Source organism: Aotus nancymaae, unplaced genomic scaffold (assembly GCF_030222135.1).
Source record: "Aotus nancymaae isolate 86718 unplaced genomic scaffold, 86718_ANA_hifiasm-v0.15.2.pri h1tg000083l, whole genome shotgun sequence".
Taxonomy (NCBI): Eukaryota; Metazoa; Chordata; class Mammalia; order Primates; family Aotidae; genus Aotus; species Aotus nancymaae.
The window spans coordinates 6954191-6974637 of NW_026988498.1; the positions used below are offsets into that span (position 1 = coordinate 6954191).

General features: G+C 40.4%; 1 protein-coding gene across 8 annotated transcripts in view; it reads left to right on the top strand.

Moving 5' to 3' along the window:
• CELF2 (CUGBP Elav-like family member 2) overlaps positions 1-20447 on the top strand; it is an 854489-nt gene that overhangs the window by 508097 nt on the left and 325945 nt on the right. Inside the window, exon 1 of one of the 8 annotated variants that reach the window (XM_012443350.3) lies at positions 18847-18991. The exons of 4 other annotated variants lie outside the window; for them this stretch is intronic. In XM_012443350.3, the coding sequence (XP_012298773.1) occupies positions 18939-18991 (53 nt within the window). In that variant the 5' untranslated portion in view covers positions 18847-18938. Of the gene's footprint in view, positions 1-18846; positions 18992-19049; positions 19191-19231; positions 19462-20447 lie in introns of those variants that run through there. 3 more of the 8 variants (XM_021670618.2, XM_012443356.3, XM_012443358.3) reach the window with 3 other exon arrangements.

Below are 20447 nucleotides of genomic sequence, written 5' to 3' on the forward strand. Positions count from 1 at the left end.
GGTCTCCCAAAGTGCTGGGATTACAAGCGTAAGCCTCCGCGCCCGGCCGAAAAGGGAACACTTTTACTTGGCTAGTGGGAATATAAATCAGCATAATTACTATGGAAAAGTATGGAGATTCCTTAAAGAACTAAAAATAGGTCTACCATTCAATCCATCAATCCCACTACTGGGTATCTATCCAGAGGAAAAGAAGTCATCATATGAAAAAGACACTTGCACACGCATGTTTACAGTGGCACAATTCGCAATCGCAAAGACATGGAACCAACCTAAGTGCCCATCAACAAATGAGTGGATAAAGAAAATGTTATATATATATAGAGAGAGAGAGAGAGCATGGAATACTACTCATCCTTAAAAAGGAATGAAATAATGTCTTTTACACAACTTGAATGGAGTTGGAGGCCATTATTCTAAGTGAAGTAACTCAGGAATGAAAAACCAAATACCATATGTTCTCACTTATAAATGGAGCTAAGCTATGAGGATACAAAAGCATAGAATGATATAATAGAGTTTGGGGACTTGGTGGGGAGGGTTGGGAATGGGGTGAGGGATAAAAGACTACATATTAGGTACAGTGTAGACTGCTTGGGTGATGGGTACACTAAAATCTCAGAAATCACCACTAAATAACTTATCCATGTAACCAAAAACCACCTGTACCCCCAAAAACTATTGAAATATAAATTTTAAAAATATTAAGCCCTTATTCCTAAGGGGCTAAAGAAACTCCTAGAAAAACAGGGATATAAAGGAACTTTTAAAATTTAATAAAAGACAGCTATCTTAAACCAACAATTGGGTAAGAGATGAGCAAGGGCACAAATTATCATCATTCATTAAATAATGTACTGGAAGTTCTGCTCATAGCAATAAAACATGGAACCCAAATAATCAGATACACTCATTAGAAACACAAAAGATACAAATTTTGTCATTTGTAAAAATGATAAATATAAACATAAAAAGTGAAAAAACTAAAAATCTGTATGAATTTAAGGACAATGTAATTTAAAAAATTTTAAGCAACAACTTTGCCTTAAATCAGTAGTTAACACATGGGAACTATCTGAAGAAAACATTAAGTCCTCTCTGAGAGAGAAAATGTTAAGATTTTAATAAATTTAGAATTAGCCTATGCTTCTAGATGGAAAGAGCTAGTACTTTAAAGATATTAAACTTTTCCTAGATAAATCCAAGGGTATAGAACAAACACCAATAAAAATTTCAGTAAAATTTTTTTGAATTGATTTGAATTTACTCTAAATCTCAGCTTGAAGTTCCCTTTGAAAGGGAAGCATAATGCTAAGAGTAACTTGCCGTATCAGACGTTATAAAGCATAGCCACCAGTTTTTCTTCATTAAAGCAACATGGTACCAACCTAAGAAATGACAGACGGATTTAGTAGCATGGAATCTGATATGTAAACATACACATCTTACCCCCAAAACCCTGGGGAAAAGGATCGTGTAATAAATGATACTGGTTAAACTTCCCATGTGGAAAAAATAAATAATTCACATTGCATTTCACTTTACAACATGCACCAAAAGAAATTCTGAATGGATCAAATAGTAAAAAAGAAAACCAAAAAAAACCACAAAGGTAAAAATCTACTCTCAGGGTAGGTAAGACTTATTATGTTAAATAAAATAGTGAAGGAAATTATTGAAATCTTTGGCTATCTAAAAATTTGTAAATTCAGCACCAAAAAATTTTTAATCATTAAAAGTAAATGATGATTTGGGAAAAAACATTCTTTTATACAAATTAAAATGTAGAAATAAATATAGAGGCCAGACGCAGTGGCTCACGCTTGTAATCCCAGCACTTTGGAAGGCCAAGGCAGGTGGATCACAAGGTCAGGAGATCGAGACCATCCTGGCTAACACAGTGAAACCCCATCTCTACTAAAAATACAAAAAATTAGCCAGGCATGGTGGCAGGTGTCTGTAGTCCCAGCTACTCGGGAGGCTCAGGCAGGAGAATCACTTGAACCCAGGAGGCGGAGGTTGCAGTGAGCTGAGATCATGCCACTGCACTTCAGCCTGGGCAACAGAGCTAGACTCCATTGCAAAAAAAGAAATAAATATAGACCGGTTTCAACTTGATTAAGAACAACAGTTTATTACTAAGGCACATAAACTGACCATAAAAGTAGACAAATGACAATAAACATTGGGAGAAATATTTATCTTCAGTGGTATTCAGAGACATGCAAATAAAACAGTGAAGTAATATGTCATCACTCATAAGATGTACAAATTTACAATGAACAGTGCACTTGGGACCACCAAGTCACTCTTGTATATGGGGGAATATCCATTGCAAATCTGCAAAGCAATTTGGTGATATATGTTAAGATGTAAAATAGTTATCTTCTCTCTGATGAAAATCAGAATTACCCACATACATTCACATATAAGAATTTTCATCTCAATGCTATATATATAAGTAAAAATTTACGAATGCTCTTATTATCTAATTTTAGGGGAATGGTTAAATAAATTATGAGATATCTGTAAAATGAAATAATATATAATCCTTGGAAAATATTTTCAAGTCATTACTTATGTGAGAAAAACATATCATGTATAAAAAAGATTTAAAATTCTGATTAATGCAACCACAATTTTATATAAAGAGATAAAGTATATGCATTGAAAATGACCAAAAGGAAATATTACCAAAAGTTAAACAATTTTGTATCTAGCGAGATTGAGGTGATAACGTTTCTTCTTTATACTTACCTGTGTTTCTGAGCATTATTATCCCCATGAATTGCTTTTGTAATCATTAAAAACAATAAATGTTATTTTTAAAGAGAATCACATTCTATGTCCAGATTATCACTAAATCTGAGTTAATGGCATCTAAATTGAGAGCCTCTTAATGGTAAAGTTTTAGTAGTATAATATATGCTCAGTGGGAATTCAGTATATTTTATAGATAAGTTTCATTTGTAGCAAGATGCTAAATATAGGCTAAAAAAGGGAATAATCTTCTAGAGATTTGTAGATAAATACTTGTTATAAAGCAAGGTTTTTTTCTGCCTGAGATAGCCTGGAAAGAGGATTCAGTGAAACGCTCAGAAATGCACCGACATTTTACTGCGTCAACATGGTTTGGGTATCATTTGGGGCAAGTTGTATTCTCAGTGGCTTTGCACAACTCTAAGAATAATTTTGCAGGCATTTTAGCTTTGTGCCTTCATTTAAAGAATGAAAATGAAATGCATTCCAGGGCTTACAGCATCTTTCTGAGGTTCATGTGTGTGTGGTGTGTATGTGTGTGTGTGTGTGTGTGTGTGTGTGTGTGTGTTGTTGTTTGGTTTGTGTAGGGTTTTTTTATCCCCCATAAAATATTCCTTTTGAAGTTCAGAGCTTAGGCAGAGAAAGCCTGAGTTTGGCGGGTGTAAATTTTGAATACATAAAACAACAGCTTTAATCTCAGGTTATGATTGACACCAAACAAAATGCAGCCTCTCTCTTTGTTCTCCAAAACAGAGTGGAATCCTTGTGGGTATTTGTGGTGTTGGGTGTGCATATGTACACATGTGTATATGTGTGTGCTGTTTGTTCAAGGTAAGAAAAAGGTTTGCAAAGTTCAGCTAATGAATTTAGCATCCTTCAAGCTGTCTCCTAAAAAGCAATTCTGATGACAGGCCTATGAGGCACACGCTAAGGGGATGTGACAAGAGTCTCAGTGGGGATGATCCTGCTGGGAAAACTGAGGCGAATGGGCTGCTGACACCTCTGGTAACCAGGCTAAGAGCTGGGAGAGTTTCAGATGTGGTGTCACACCTGCCTGTCCCCAACAAATCCACCAGTGCATCCAGGGGGTGATAAACAGCCCATATCAAATTAGACTGTTATACCGAGACAAGGTTTTCTGAAGAAGAATAGGAAAGTTGTACTTTTCAGTAATTTTGTTTTCTCAATTTTCAGAGGAGTTTAAGGCTTTCCATCTTTCATCAGTTTCTCAAATATTGCTACAGACAAGTACTGCAGCTGTCACCAAAAACTTGAAAGAGGGGAGAAAATGCTCTTCAAAGATTACTGGAATCAAATGCAACTCCTGTGGCCTCTTGAAAAAAGTAGACAACATTTTATCCCACAATTGTGCACAGATCCCATTATGCTTATTACCTGATTCCAGACTTTTCCCTATCTCCATCCTACACACATCTGTCAGTTTCTCCTTCCTGAAACACCCCTGTGCCATGCCTTTTCCAGAACAGTTCTTCATTCACTTGGTCATTTTTTACTCTGTTACGCAACAAACATTTATTGAGTACCTACTGTGTGTCAGGTACCTTAATAGGCATTGGGAAATATGGAAATTCTCATCATGGTACCTGACCTCAAAGAGCCAGCACTCTAATAGGGGCCCAGACAAGAAAACACATTTGCTAATCAATTGTTGCAATAAGGTCACATACAAATTATTCCACAGTGCAGTGGTGTGCAGCAGTAAATGTTTATTCGTACACTTATGAATCTACAGATCAACAATGGTTTGGCAGATCTAGGCTAGGTGGCTCTTTTTCAGATTGTGAATCAGCTGGGGTTGGCTTTTAATTGTGAGTTGAGCTCAAATCTCCATGTGTGTTTGTTCTGGGACCCAGGTAGAAGGAACAGTGGATTCCCCAGGCATGCTTTTCTCATGTCAGAGAAAAGCATGGTCACAGGTCACAATACAGAAAAACCCAAACCACACAAGCACATTTAACCTAATGTCAAGTAACACGTTAATGATGGAAGCAAATCTCATTGTCAAGTCCAATGTCAATGGAGTGCAGACATATTCCACTCACTCTGATGTACTATATAAGGTCATATGATTAAAGGAGGGCATGAAGCATTGGCAAAATAATCCAATCTAACACAAAAATTGTGATAATGAAGTATGATAAATGATATAAGAGAAGTATATTCAAGGTTTAGATGAAGTAAAGAGAAATATTTCAGAAGAGGGGTATATTATTCAGGGCTCAGCCAAAGAAACAGAACTAGTAGAATCAATAGATAATGGATATATAGGTAGACAGATGATTCCATAGTTAGATAGAAAGGTAATGAATGGATGAATAGATAAGTAAACGATAGGTGATAAATGGATATTTGTTACAGGGATTTGACTACACAGTTATGGCAGTAGGTTAAACAGTCTCTGTAAGGTTTTTTTCTTTACATCCAGTGCTGGAATTTGAAGTCCGTAGACCAAACAGCTAACAAAGGAAGATGATAAAGTGGAAGAGATCCAGGGCAGGCTAAAACCCACAATGACAAGCTTGAACTACTTGAGGATGTGCTGAAACACGTATATGTTCTTGTTGTCTCTGCCTCAGTAAGGTTCATTGACCTTGGTGATAGAGCTAAGCACATGGCTGGCCCAGAAGTCAGAGAAACTGAGAGAGGAGGATCCAGGGCAAGGCAGAACAATTGCAGGGCCAGCTGCTGCTTCCCACCAAAGAGGCAAGTCAGCAGATCAGTTACAAAGTATACGAGCTACAAAAGAACTGTTTTTCCCTTTTGTCCTTCAGATCTCCCGAGAATCTTGTGTCCCACCCTAACTAGAAATCTTTTAAAATGAGTTTTGGGAAACAGTTTGGCCTGACCAAGTTGACTCATTACAAAGCCATCACAAGAGGCATCTAACTCAAACTACTAGAAAGAGTAATTAGGAAATGCTTGCAGGGTAGGTGATATTTGAACTGCAACTGTAAGGATGAGCAGGAGTTAACTGGGAAGGGGGAATGTCAATTCACACAGACACCAAGCATGAGAAAGGCAAGCCTCAGGAATATGGAAGATCCTGGTTTAGAAGTCTAACACCCTAAGCCACTGGGAACACACTTGTAGTCAAAGCTATATTTACATAATGTGGCAGCAAAAGGGAATGCATGCCAAGGGTGTGACAGGACATCTTGGAAAAAGAGAGTTGAAAGGAGCTTACTGTAGAAATAGGGCTTGTGCTGTATGATTCAAATGGGGTTTTAAGGAACTGGAGGACAGTCTTGGATTGGATGTTTTCAGAAAGCATGGGATATCGTTATGGACTCAACTGTGTTCTCCCCAAAATTTGTATGTGGAAGTCCTCACCCTGGTACCTGGGAATGTGATTGTATTTGGAGATAGAACCTTAAGGAAGTAGAGTTAATGACATCATAGGTGTGGGGTCCCGATCCATTAGGACTGGTATCCTTGTCGGAAAAAAAAAAAGACACCAGGGATGTGTAGGCATAGGGAGAAGGCTGTTCGGAAGCCAAGGAGAAGAGCCTCATGAGAAACCAAGCCTGCTGTCACCTTGATCTTGACTTCCAGCCTCCAGGACTGCGAGAAATAAATTTCTGTTGCTTAAGCCACTCAGTGTGTGGTTTGTCATGTAGGCAGCCCTAGCTGACTAACACAAGTATCTTGGTAGTTTTTATCTAGATGACAGGAAGATTAAAGAAGGACTAGAGTTGTCATTGGTAAAGAAGCAATTGGGAGACGGGGATATTTCATTATTTTTATGGTTGCAGAGTGTCTGTTTCTTTCCCTTGTTCCACCATGATCTCAAATTCTGATTATTTTTATATCGTGCATATGCTGTTAATGTGTAGTTGGGAATATCATGGTCTACCTGTCAGCTACCAGCTGCTGAAACTGTCCTTCACTTTCTCGTTGATGTATTCAGAGAGGATTCTCATTTACTGATCTAGAAATTACATGGAATCTCCATTGTTTGCTATGTTGAATGCAGATTCCTTTGCCTGATTTACAACAGGGGTCCCTAACCCTGTTAGGAACAGGGCCACATGGCAGGAGGTGAGTTGCAGGTGAGCCAGCTAAGCTACATCTGTATTTACAGCCAGTCCCCATTGCTTGAGTTACCACCTAAGCTCTGCCTCCTGTGGGATCAGCAGTGGCATTCTATTCTCAAAGGAGGGCGAACCCTCTTGTGAATGGCACCTGTGAGGGATCTAGATTGTGTGCTCCTTATGAGAATCTAACTTATGCCTGATGATCTGAGGTGGAACAGTTTCATCCCAAAACCATCATCCCTCCTGCCACCCCTACACTCCACCCTCCTGGGTGCCAAAAAGGTTGGGGACTGCTGATTTATAGATTCACAGTTCAGCCTCACTCTTCCCCATGTCTGTTTCTCCACCTTTGTCAATCCAGGCTCTTCTATTCAGGCTTTCTTTTACCACCTCTCAGGTACTCTACCCTCAAGCTAGTCTCCTCTGCAGGGGCTATCTCATACTTTCCCTCCATGTCCTACCCCAGTGAAGGCATGCCCTTCAAGATTCTTCCAAGTCCTGTCTCTCTGTAAAAGTCTCCCTAGTTACTCTAGCACACTCATATCACCTGCCCTTGCCTGGAGCTCTTGTGGCTCATAAAATCTCACAGCAGGCCAGGTGCGGTGGCTCACGCCTGTAATTCCAGCACTTTGGGAGGCTGAAGCAGGTGGATCATCTGAGCTCAGGAGTTTGAGACCAGCTTGACCAACAGGAAGAAACCCCATCTCTGCTAAAAATACAAAATTAGCCAGGCGTAGTGGCTCATGCCTCTAATTCCAGCTACTTGGGAGGCTGAGGCAGGAGAATCGCTTGACCCTAGGCAGCAGAGGTTGCAGTGAGCCGACATTGTGCCATTGCACTCCAGCCCGGGCAACAAGAGTGAAATTCCATCTAAAAAAAAAAAAAAAATCCTACAGCAGTAGACACTGCCCTATTCTTTGTTTCCCATATTAAACTGTGTATTTCTAATTTGGTTTTAAGTTCCCTGAGGGCAGGAGCCATGCCCAATGCCCCTTTTGAGTCCTCCTTACAGTAGTTCAACTTTAGATAACTAACATTCTAATCCTTCAGAAAAAGAAACGTGTGGCTCATGTAGCTCATCACATTTTTTATTTTTATTTTTGAAACTAGGACCATATTATGACATCTTTGTATCTCCTTTTCTCCTGAGATGATGTCACTGAATTAATTATATATTCAGCCAGCCAGTATTTTTGAGCACCTATTTTTATGCTTAGTGCTTTGATATTTAAGCTCAGCTCTGAAGGATACACAGAAATAAACGCAGTGATGGGGTTGGGATTACTGGAGAGTTTTGCATTGGTAGGAAACAGCATGAGTGAAAGCATAGACACAAGAGAAATTGTGTATTTGAGGAATTGCAAGAAGCTTAGGTGTGCCAGGTAAGAATACCTGAGAGATGAGTTGGAGATGTAGGTGGGTCTCATGGGCATTATTATGTGGCTTGGACTTTTTAGGGCAGGGAAACACCTTCAGAGGGCTCTAAGCAGGAGACAGCTATGACCATATTCCAGTATTAAATAACTCTGGCCAAAATGCGTAACATGGATCAGAGCCAGAAAGACTAGGGACAGGGAGATTCCTTAAGAGGTCTGATGATCTCAACTAATAAAGTGGAGATGAGAGGAAGTAGGTGGTCCCAGAGAAAGTGTTGATCAACGGATTCTCCTTGTCTATCTGACAATGTAAACTCATGGGCATTCTAGTTTCTGTATATTTATGTTCATCAAATTATGCATTGATTCGGGAATTAAAAATGAATGTAAGGCTTTGATCTGGGTGCTGATTGCACAGGTATGTTCAGACTGTGAATATTCCATGAGCTAAACACTTATGTGAACTTTCTCGTAAGTATATAATACTTTTTACTAAAAAAAGTTTAAAGTATAAAACAATTGACCCAGAACATTTTATGCAAGTCTAGAGTTTCTAATTTCTTATAGTTTTTGGGAATCCTTATCTGGCCAAATTTAAAGACATCTTCAAAATCAACTTGTGCCGTTGCTTTTCTGGAAGTAGTGGATCCAACCAGCCTACTGGAAGCATAAGAGCTTGTTTTGCACCTTTGCTTGTCTGTTCAGAAAGCTGGGTGCAGTGCCCCTACCTCAGTGCCCCCAGCCCGCAGCCCTGTTATTTTTTAGTTATACATTAGAGGAGATGGTGATAAATAGCAGAGAACTTATGACTCTCTCAGAAATCAGGGCAAGGAGCTGAAGGTTTGGCTACAGTCGGTGAAGGCAAGGATTTTACCTGACCTCTAGGGTTAACTTCTGTCGCCGTGTCCTTTCCCGGGGCATGTACAGGCACAGAAGTAGCCTGCTTTCTTTTAAAACAAGCTGCCTTTGTGGGTTATTGCCCCAGTTCCCAACTGGTTTCTGAAACTTTCTGCATGTTCCTGCCTTATATCTGTACTGTCCTGCTTTTTCATTCAGCATCCAAATAAATAATTCATGATATCATCGATGGCAAGGTAACTCATAACTTTGTATGTATGTATTTTCTCACTCCAACTAGGTTTCAACCCTTCTTTCATGCATTTGGTCTTCTCCTCTTTTACTGGAACATCCTCCTTTGTTCCTGTGGCCAAGTTTGGATTTGCCCTGGGGTTCTGGTCCTCCTCCAAATCTCAGTTTTTGCCCTCAACTTTCTTCTGGGCTGATCTCCTCCACTGCAGTATTTCTAACTTCCTCCTCTCCTCGGAGGTGCTGCCCACGGGCATCTCAAGCTCAGCTTATTCTCAGCAGAGTAACTTATCTTCCCCAGTGACCTGGTTTTACCTTTGTGGTTGCCTTCTTGGTCAACAGTATCATCATTTGCCAAATTGTCCATGTTGGAAACATCAGAATTATCTTCAGCTCCTTGGTTTTCTTCATTCCACCCACTCAGTTGTCCACATTGTGATTCTACTGCTAAAATATGCTTTGGCCCTTCTCCTCTCTCTACAGCTGCTGCTGGCAACATGGAATAATGATGCCCATCCCTGCCACGCACTGCCTGTGTCAGCGTGGGCTGTTCTTAATCCCCCAGGCCCTCGCCTTTTCTCATTTGTGTCATGTGGGTGACAATGCAGATTTACAGGATGGCTCTGGTAGCTGAGTGATGCAGTCCTCTGTGCCACTGCACTCCAGCCTGGGCAACAGTGCAAGACACCATCTCTGAAAAAGTATGAAAAATTAAAAAGAACCGTGGATGTGTTATGATAGTTTCAAACTCATCTTTCCTAGACCATCTGGGTTTCTCTTGGAGTTCCGTCATGTAATCATATGAATCACCATATTGGTCTCAGCTTCCAGGAAGGAAGGCAGACCCACTCCACTGTGGTCTTTATTAAACTTGTGTGGTTTACTTTTTAGGATTCCCTAGAATCAAAACCACTAGGAAAGAAAGACCCCCAAGTGCACCAGAACCACATTCATATTTTGGATGCCTGAATAATGGTCGAATTACATAGTGTCTCTGACCTGGCACTTCGAGGAGGAAGAAAGGGAGTTGCCTGTGCTTTTGCCTCCTCTAAAAATAGCAAGAATAAACTTGGCCCATTTTCCACACAAATGTTACATGCATCGTGCACCAGCTGGACAAGTAGACAGTGGCTGAAGAAGAGAAGAACCTCCCTCATGGCCTCACAGTCTCTCGCTTATAGGGTGGGCTTCCCATGGTCCTTCCTTCTTCTCTCCAAGCTCTTCCAAGTCCTCAGTTCATACTCCATGCGTGATATGGTTCGGCTGTCTGTCCCCACCCAAATCTCACCTCAAATTGTAATAATCCCCACGTGTCATGGGAGGCACCCAGTGAGAGGGCATTGAATCATGAGGGCTGGATTTTCTCATGCTGTTCTCCTGATAGTGAGTAAGTCTCACCAGATCTGATGGTTTTATAAAGGGGAGGTCCCTTGCACATGCTCTCTTGCTGCCACCATGTAAGATGTGACTTTGCTCCTTCGTCACCTTCCACTATGATTGTCAGGCCTCCCCAGCCATGTGGAACTGTGAGTCAGTTAAGCCTCTTTCCTTATAAATTACCCAATCTCAGGTATGTCTTCATCAGCAGTGTGAGAACAGGCTAATACAATGCTGAGTTATCTTTCTAGAGCCCCAAACCTTTCATGGCTTCCTACTGGCAGAGTCTTTAGTGTGAAATGCCATGGCTTTCCTCACTCAGCTGTCGGCTACTCTCTGCCTTGTCTCCACTATCCCTTTGGCCACTAGAAACCTGCCAGGAACTTTCTTTTGGAGATCATAACTTAGTTATGTGCTTAGAGCATTTGCCATATTTTAAAGGAATGGGAAAGTCAATGTAATGCTTAATATCTACCACTGCAATGTAAAATAAAATTTAATGCATTTTAAAAAGTGAGGATAGATCTCATTAGGAACTGATTTAAGGAAATGTGTGGTGCCTTTAATAGCTTTAAATGTTGTGGGGTTTTGTTTTGTTTTGGTTTGGTTTGGTTTTGGTTTTGGTTTTTTTTTTTTGTTTTTTTTTTTTAATGGAGGCTTGTTCTGTCACCCAGGCTGGAGTGCAATGACACAGTCTAGGCTCACTGCATCCTCCACCTCCTGAGTTCAAGTAATTCTCTTGCCTCAGCCTCCTAAGTAGCTTGGACTACAGGCACATTCCACCACACCTGGCTAGTTTTTGTATTTTTAGTAGAGACAGGGTTTCATCATGTGGGCCAAGCTGGTCTCAAACCCCTGACCTCGTGATCTGCCCACCTCAGCCTCCCAAAGTGCTGGGATTACAGGCGTGAGCCACTGCACCCGGCCAATGTTTTGTTTTTAATAGCGGGTAGAGGATAGAACTCATAAGAGTAACTTGCTGTTGATCCCTGAGGGATCTCAGTGAGGTGGGAGGGCAGCGGAGTGCAGGCTGACCCAGGGAGAAATGAGGTGACACCAGCTCTTGGGGATATGGCACAGTCAACGGAAGCATGAAATACAAAAAGTAGACCTACTCTGGAAAATGAATGAAGCAAAAATTACACTGACTTCTGATTCTTGTACCTTGCCCACAGTACAATTGCTTTTTCCAAGTCACCACAAAAATCACCCTCCTCCTCCCATCGCCCCTAATTCTGAAAGTCTTGTCTTCCCATTTGATCTTCAATGCCCAGTCTTACCTGCCTGCAGCTGATTATCAACTCCCAAACTTTAGCATTTATAGAAAGTAATAAAGGAAATATACAGTTTTATCATTTTATTTTCAATGTACCCATATAAATGGTGCTTTAAAATTCAAAAACAATTATGAAAACATCAAGTTTATAATTCCATCTCGAGGAATGTATCAAGTCCTTAAAGTTAGGAACAGGCCCTTCCTAATCTTTTTGTTTCTCCCTGTTATAGCTGAATAACTTTATGACTCCTCCTTGTTGAGTGTGATAATTTACAAATTGTGTGATATAGCTGCAAGCCACTGAGACTAGGTAACAGACAACAAGAATACTTCACGAAGAAATCCATCCTCTGAGCAAATGTTTCCTGAGTGTCTACCACATACCACACATTGTTCTAAGTGGGGATAAAATGGAGAAACTCCCTGCTTTCATGGAACCTAGGTTCAATGGAGGAAACAGATAATAAACAAGTTAGTAAGTAAATAACTTAATTTTAGAGGGTGACAGAAAAAGAAAGGTAACATTGAAAGCACCTGAGTATTATATGAGAGCTATGCGATGGGCATGGAAGCACACACTTGTAGTCCTACCTACTTGGGAGGCTGACTTGAGCCCAGGAGTTCAAGGCTGCAGTGAACTATGATTGTGCCACTGCACTCCAGCCTGGGCAACAGAGCAAGACACTGTCTCTGAAAAAGTATAAAAAAATTTAAAAGAACTGTGGTATGTTATGATAGTTTCAAAGTCATCTTTCTTAGACCATGTGGGTTTCTCTTGCATTTCCGTCATGTAATCATATGAATCGCAGTATTGAGCTCAGCTTCCAGGAAGGAAGGCTGATCCACTCCACTGTGGTCTTTATTAAGCTTGTGCGGTTTACTTCTTAGGATTCCCTAGAATCAAAACCACTAGGAAAGAAAGATCCCCAAGTTCACTAAACACCACGTTTCACATCCATGCCTGGATGATGGTTGAGTTACATAGTTTCTCTGACCTGGCACTTTGAGCAGGAAGAAAGGAAGTTGCTTGTGCCTTTGCCTTCTCTAAAAATAGCAAGAATTTACTTGGTACATTTTCCACATAAATGTTAAATGTCTAACTTATGATATTCACCTATGGCCTTCTTAAGATTTCCCACATGCCTGAAAGTGGTGGTTGGTGAAACATTAGGCCAAAAACGACCACTCTGTTGTGAACATGTTGTCTGCTAAGTTGTAAGACTTCACAAACCAAAGCTAGTTGTTGTTTTTGTTTTTTTTAATCAACTAGGTTATCCATGATAGTCTATTTTACTGGGAAGTCCTTTCCTTTCTTCTTGTCTTCAACAGTCCTTTCTCTACCTACACAGACGTAGTCCTCCGAAGCCACTTCTTGGTGTCTGCTTTCATTTACAGCAGAGAGTCATGATTACTCTTTGGAACAATACCTCTTAAATTTTTCTAGTACCTATTTTCAAGTGGCTTCTTAGAGTTCCAAGTACTTTATGGTTTATTATTTATACATACTTGTTGACAAATATGACACTTTATCATGATAAGGGGCTTTACAATTAGTCTTGCTCATTATTCATTCCTGTGCCCTGCTCATCCTGGTGAACAGCTCCATTTTGAAAATGAGTAAATAGTCTTTGTGGAAGCAATTTCCTTTTGGAATTTAGGGGCCTTGGGTTTGTCACAGGGCTGGCCACCTCCAGCTTCCAGAGTGTGACTGAGACGTCATTTTTCAGTTGCTCAAGTGACAACTCGTGTGACCAAGTTCCCCAGATACTATCAAACCCTTTCTTTAGCAATGTTCCTGGGGTCTTACTTTTAAATCAAATTTCAGTTTTATGTTTCAGGTAGTGAATTGTGATACTTGGGTCTTTTACGCTTTGGAAGTTTTTACCCCCGCAAGGCAGGACAGGGAACTGGGGTCTGGAGGAAGGATGGTGCCATATTCTCTTAGTTTCTGGCTCCTGTCCCCAGTGCTGCCCTGGGCTCCTCTGCTATTTGCAGACATCACTGCTTTGCCTCCATTGCACCCATAGAGAAAGACTCTTCCTCTGAAGTTGATAAATTGGGGTCAGAGGAGCTTTGTGTCTTCAGTGTGATATCAGCAGAATAAAAGAACATCCGTTCACATGTATATTTATTAACTTCACTGAGCTTCTACTATGTACCACACACTTGGTACACTGAAAATCCATTTCTTTCTTTTTTTTTTTTGAGATGGAGTCTCACTCTGTCACCTAGGCTGGAGTGTAGTGGCACAATCTCACCTCACTGCAACAGTCACCTCCTGGGTCCAAGCGATTCTCCTGCCTCAGCCTCCTGAGTAGCTGGGACTACAGGCACATGCCACCACACCCAGCTAATTTTTTGTATTTTAAGTAGAGGCAGGGTTTCACTGTGTTAGCCGGAATGGTCTCAATCTCCTGACCTTGTGATCTGCCCGCCTCGGCCTCCTGAAGTGCTGGGATTACAGACATGAGCCACTGCACCCAGCTGAAAAATCCATTTCTTTTAGACCTTGATCATTGCTTCATATTTACGTAACAAATTTTCCGTGTATTCTTTTCATCTTCCATAGCAATGTGGGATGTTTCTTAATTAAACTTGGCAGTTCTTGGTATCGGAAACTAGCAGCTAAATAGATTTAATGTCCTTGGTGTTTCCACCTTTCTGGGTTATTCTTTTAGGATTTGAGAGGCAGGCTAGAGTTGTGTACTGTCCCATTCTTATCAAAGAGGGAATCCATTGTGCCAGGCTCTAGCATATTTCATATTAACACTTCCATTGAAATGATACTTTTTATTACTTTTGCAATGTAAATGCCAAAATGCAAAGATGAGGCACAGAAAGCAGAAAAATAGAAGAGTCATTAAGTTGTATTTGGAAATTTAGCTCTTTCTTCTGTAAATTACCTGTAACGGAAACAAATGCATCCATAATTTTGCCTTTTAAAATTTTTTAGGAAGTTCAAATCTGGAAAGGCCAAGAAGCTGGCTGATTCTTAGCTCACTACCAATATTCTCACACTGCAGCACTCTTCTAGTTTTTTTCTTCATCAAGTTTGCATTATTAGCTAAAAATGTAATTTATATAGCAAAACATCTTTTTGGATATAGAGGGCATCAGAACAATCTGCTATTTTTTTATTACTGTTCTTTGTTAATTACTGCTAATTTTCTTGAAAAAATTTTCCCTACCAGCCAAATATAGTAATAATCAGGATTATTAAAAAAATGGCTCCTACTGTAGATGATCTCAAAAAATATTAATAATTTACCCCCAAGAGTTGTAAGTTTGTCTAGGTTCAACTCAACCTTCATGTGGAATAAAGTTTGAAAGGAATTGCTTTGATGCTAGTGGCCAAGACAGAACCTCTTAAGAAATTTTTCATTAACTTATTATCTCTCTGTATTAGTCTGTTTTCACACTGCTGATAAAGATATACCTGAGACTGGGTAATTTATAAAGAAAAAGAGGTTTAATGGACTCACTCTTCCACGTGGCTGAACAGGCCTCACAATCATGGCGGAAGGTAAAAGTCACGTCTTACATGGCGGCAGGCAAGAGAGAAAATGAGAGCCAAGTGAAAAAGGAAATCCCTTATAAAACCATCAGATCTCATAAGACGTATTCACTACCATGAGAACCGTATAGGGGAAACCACCCCTGTGATTCAGTTATCTCCCACTAGATCCCTCCCACAACATGTGGGAATTTTGGGAGCTACAATTCAAGATGAGATTTGGGTGGAGACACAGCCAAACCATATGACTATCCTCTAAAGTTATTACTGTCACATTAGAGAAGTGTAAGATTCATTACACTAAGCATTCCTTAAAAACCATGCTTTGCTGGGGTGTGTATGTGGATCTCTGTGCACAGTGGGGGCATCAGGTTGCACGTGCTGCCCTTGAAAGGGGCAGGCCCAGCAGTCGGTAGAATGAGCACCCATGCTCTGTCATTAATGCATCTTCTCTGGGTAAGTCACTCCAGTCACTTCCTGCACTTGAACTTCTGCAGCTCAGTGGGTTAAGGAACCAGCTCTGCCTGCCCACTAAGTTGTTCTGGGGATTAAATGAATCGCTAAATGTGAAAAGGTCTTGAAATGTAAAACACAATAGCATGAAAGGAATATCTCAGTGTAGTCATCTACACCGACCAGTGCCTGAATTAGAATTAGAAGTGTCAAGGTTATTTTTTTTCACCTATTTATTAAAGAAATGACATTTAAAATTTTTTTGAAAATAAAATAGTCCCCTCCTCACATTTCCAGTGGTTAAAAATAATTTCATTCCTTTATTTAACAAATATGTATTAATTACAGATAAGATAAAAAATATTCTATTGGATGTATTAAGAAGTGCAAAGATTAATTCAATGTGGAGTTGGGAGGGTCAGAAACTTACTATACACTATGTACACATTCTGAACCACATTCTTTCTTCCTGTTCACTCATCTTTATAACCCAGGTTTAGCACATGCTGGATGTAAAGCCCTCAATCTGTCATCTTAGTGGCATTTAGACAGGTACTAAACTCTTACCTCAATAGTGTTCTCATTATTTACATCCATAGACCAAAAAGGAAGTGGAGAGAGCATAAAATATTGAATGGTTTGGTTCAGTTCCAGTCCTTACTACCATGGATCCACAATTCATTTCACTATAGGAACAGCCCCATGTACTACAACATGGGCTTCCAATGCTAAGAATTTACCTCTGGATAAGCAACTGCATTATTGTGCTATGTTAGTACTTGCCTCATAGGTTAGCCCCCATTAGAAACCACATGGAAATATGCAGAAAAGGGCTTTGTGTCTGAACAGTGTATTTTTACTTTTCTCTAATGGACAAAACCCATGGCTGGTGTCTGTCCAGTTATCCCACTTTTATTAATATTTGCAATGACTGAATACACCCAGTTTCACTACAAGCTCTTCAGATGCTTTAAAATAAATTGGCATTTGTTGCACCCATTTAACTGCTGGAGCAAAGAGAGCCACAGAGAGGTTTTTTTTTTGTTTTGTTTGTTTGTTTGTTTTTGAGATGGAATCTTGCTTTGTCACCCAGGCTGGAGTGCAGTGGCACAATCTTGACTCACTGCAACCTCTGCCTCCCCAGGTTCAAGTGATTCTCCTGCCTCAGCCTCCCGAGTAGCTGGGATTACAGGCACCTACCACCAGGCCCGGCTAATTTTTGTATTTTTAATAGACACAGGGTTTCACCATGTTGGCCAGGCTGGTCTTGGAACTCCTGACCTCATGATCCGCCTGCCTTAAGGGACTTCTGCTCCAGCACCAAGCTAAAGTCACAAGGCGAATGGGCTCAAACTCTTTCTCCCTAAGATCTCGCTGGTTCCAAGCTCATTTACATTATACTTTTCTTACTTCAAAAGAACATCTTAGATTTTATATGATATCATTTGCTGGCAAGGTTGTTCATTTTTATATATTCACTGTAACTTTCATATGTTAGAATGAAGCAAGGATATGTAAAAAAAAAAAAAGGGGGGTTGTTTTAGGGACAAGGCTCTCATTTCATGATCTGATTTTTGTCAAGTGACTCATCACGCCTTCTTGTTGCCCTCTAGAAATAGGGATGGGATGGTGACTGCTATCCTTCGCTTATTTGCCATAGTCCAGCTGATACACCATGCAAGATTGCTGTGCAGTGGAGATTTAAAAACCTTCATCTTCCCCTGCCCAGAGAACACATTCATTTTTCTAGCTGTGGATCAAGACCAAGTTCAGAGGTCAGAGACCTAGCAAGAAATTGGAGTGTGTTCCAGATCTTCAAATAGGTGGGGAACAGAGTCCCAACATTACTTTCCCCCTCTGTTATTATCCCCACTAATGCTTTGAGTCCAGATTATACTGAAGTGCATGGTGGTACTGATGGAGAATGGGAGCAGGACCAGGATTCAGTGACCCAGGTCTGTTTGAGGCTGTTCTATGTTGTTCCATTCAAGCTGAGCACATTCTTGGCTTCAGGTCAGCACACACCTCCTGGAATGGTGCCTTCACTTGCACTTTTGATGACGGATTGCTCAGTCCTTAGCATCTCTTCTTTCCTCTGTGTGTGTGTGTTTAACTTGCTATTTTACTTGGCTAGTCTGCATGGAATTTTTCTAATTCCAATAAACAGAAGTACAATGCATATTTCCCCGGTTAACTGTACATGCGAAGCCTGGTAGGGAAGCAGATTTTTCTTATTTTAGAAAAGAGCAACTCATTGGTCTTTTGCAGATGATGCTCCCGTGTTGATGAGGACTCCAGTGCCACCCTACAATCTTTGCATTGCCTGCTTCCATTAGATACCCTCCTCCAGGTGAATGACGCTCTGATTTATGAGAACTCTGGTGTGCATGGAGTTAAAATATTTCCAAGTCCTCGATCTCTATCCTATGCATCTATGACCCAGGGTGGGACTAAGGGTCTTGACCTTGTCACTTTTCCTGAGGACAAGACAAGAGGAGCAGATGAATCCAACTGTGAATGCAGTGTCCCAGAAAAAGAGAGGCAAAAATCCTTTTCAGCACACTGACCCATCCCAATTTCTGGTTAGTCACCTGCAATGCTCGCTTGTAGTTTTGATAGCAAAAGGCAACTGGGAAGTTGGTTTTGGTATTAAATTTATAAGAAAAAGGTAAATGAGTTCTTAGGTTGTTCCCCCCGCTCCAGTTTTTAAAGATAGTAATTAAGAGAACTAACACTAGCCAGGCTTGAGTGAATGCAGACAAGACCCCTATAGGCAGCACAGTGTATTAGTGTAAAAATATGCATAGACAACAGAACTTGTCAGAGAGGATTATTTCTACTTAGTGAATCTGCAGGAGCCCCTTTGCTTTACTATTCAGCGTTTGACTAGGGACAAGAGTGGGAAGGGGGGGGGGAGAGAGAGAGAGAGAGAGAGAGCGAGAGAGAGGAGAGGAGAGGGCGCGTTAGTGAGCAGCGACTGTGGCATTGATGTTTGAGCTTACTTCTGAACTGGCTTTTGTTGAGACTATCAGTATAGAAGCATGCGCTGTCCCAAATCCGCTGTTACTATGAGAAATGAAGAGCTGCTTTTAAGGTATGTTGTTGTGTCCTTTGTTTTTAATGCACGCTTTTCTAGTTTCTAGAGCTGGCTGAGACAATAATTATGCTCTGAATCAAGTAGCTTCCTTACCTTAGAAGAGAAGGAGGGGAAAAGAATCTAAAGAGAGGGGGAGATGAAATCGAGACCAAGAGATTGGGAGAAAGAGCCAGCGAGAGAAAGGCGGAGGACTGCCGTGAGTTCTATTTGTACTAGTTGCCTTTTGAAAGCATATCATGTATTTGCTCACTGCTATTTGTGAGTGGCCAGTGAATAATTTTAAGGGCTCCGAATCTGGCTCTTGGTTTGCCTTTTCCTTTGCAATGTCTAAGCCTCTTTCATTATTATGCACTCTGCATGGAATAATCACCGAAAAAGGAGCTGAGGAGACTCCATATTAGACTTGCGTTCCAAATACCGCTCTAATCTGGACTTAGCCTACCTAAATAGTCCTCCCGTGTAACCAGGTTTGGATCACTTTATCCTGTTTGCCAAAATGTGTACCTGTTTGGAGACCTCTTTCATGCATGGCGTCCTGGGTCCCCATGTATTGAAAGCAAATATTTGTTTCCTGCCTCTGTGTTGGGGGTTCTTTCACATACCAGGAAGGAGGCACCACTGACCTTTTGGGAAGCAGAGGGAGAATTATGATAGAATTGGCATCCTGCTTTGAAAAATGTAGTCTTTTGTTTATTTGCTAGCAGACATTGTAGCACTGAATACATCTTTGGGTCTGACAATGGGACCCGTTGAACAATGGAGCTGTCAAACTAGCTTAATGCATGTCTGGGGCTTTATTTTTTTCTTTTTCAACACCCTTTTTATCTCCTATAATCTTGTTTGTATAGACTATACAGAATGAAGAGCTTTTGCAACTGCTTGTTTGTGGTTTTGTGCTTTTAAAAAATTTAGTATCTACTGTTCATAGAGCTTTTTGCATTCTGCCGATATGTTGGTTGGATTAAGTTAGAGATTTATTGCTTGCCTCTCTGTTAACTACTGAAAGAAAACTTATTGATTGAGAATGCTTGTAATACCATTATCATTCTGGCAAATGCCTTGTGATCAGACCTGCCTCTATGGTATTTAATGCTTGGGGATTTTTAATTTGCTCATTTGATGAACTTATGAAACACAGCATGAAAAAAAGTTTAGAGGAATATTTTTGATGTCTATGCAAATTACAGTTTTTAGTCTTTGCTTCTCCCTTTGGAATCCATGTAGATAAACAGTTTAGAAATTCAAGGACAAGTGAGAACTTTTGCCCTTACAATTTTGGTCACAAACTATTGTTATGTAGCCTATTAAGTTGTGAAGTTCAAGGTCTCTGTAGAATATATTGATTTTTGATTTATGCTTATGCCCTCATAAAATGCCTTTCTGTGCAGGGCAAACATTTCTCACATCTTCAAATATCTTTCATTTTACAAGATAAGCATTGGTTTCTAAGGTG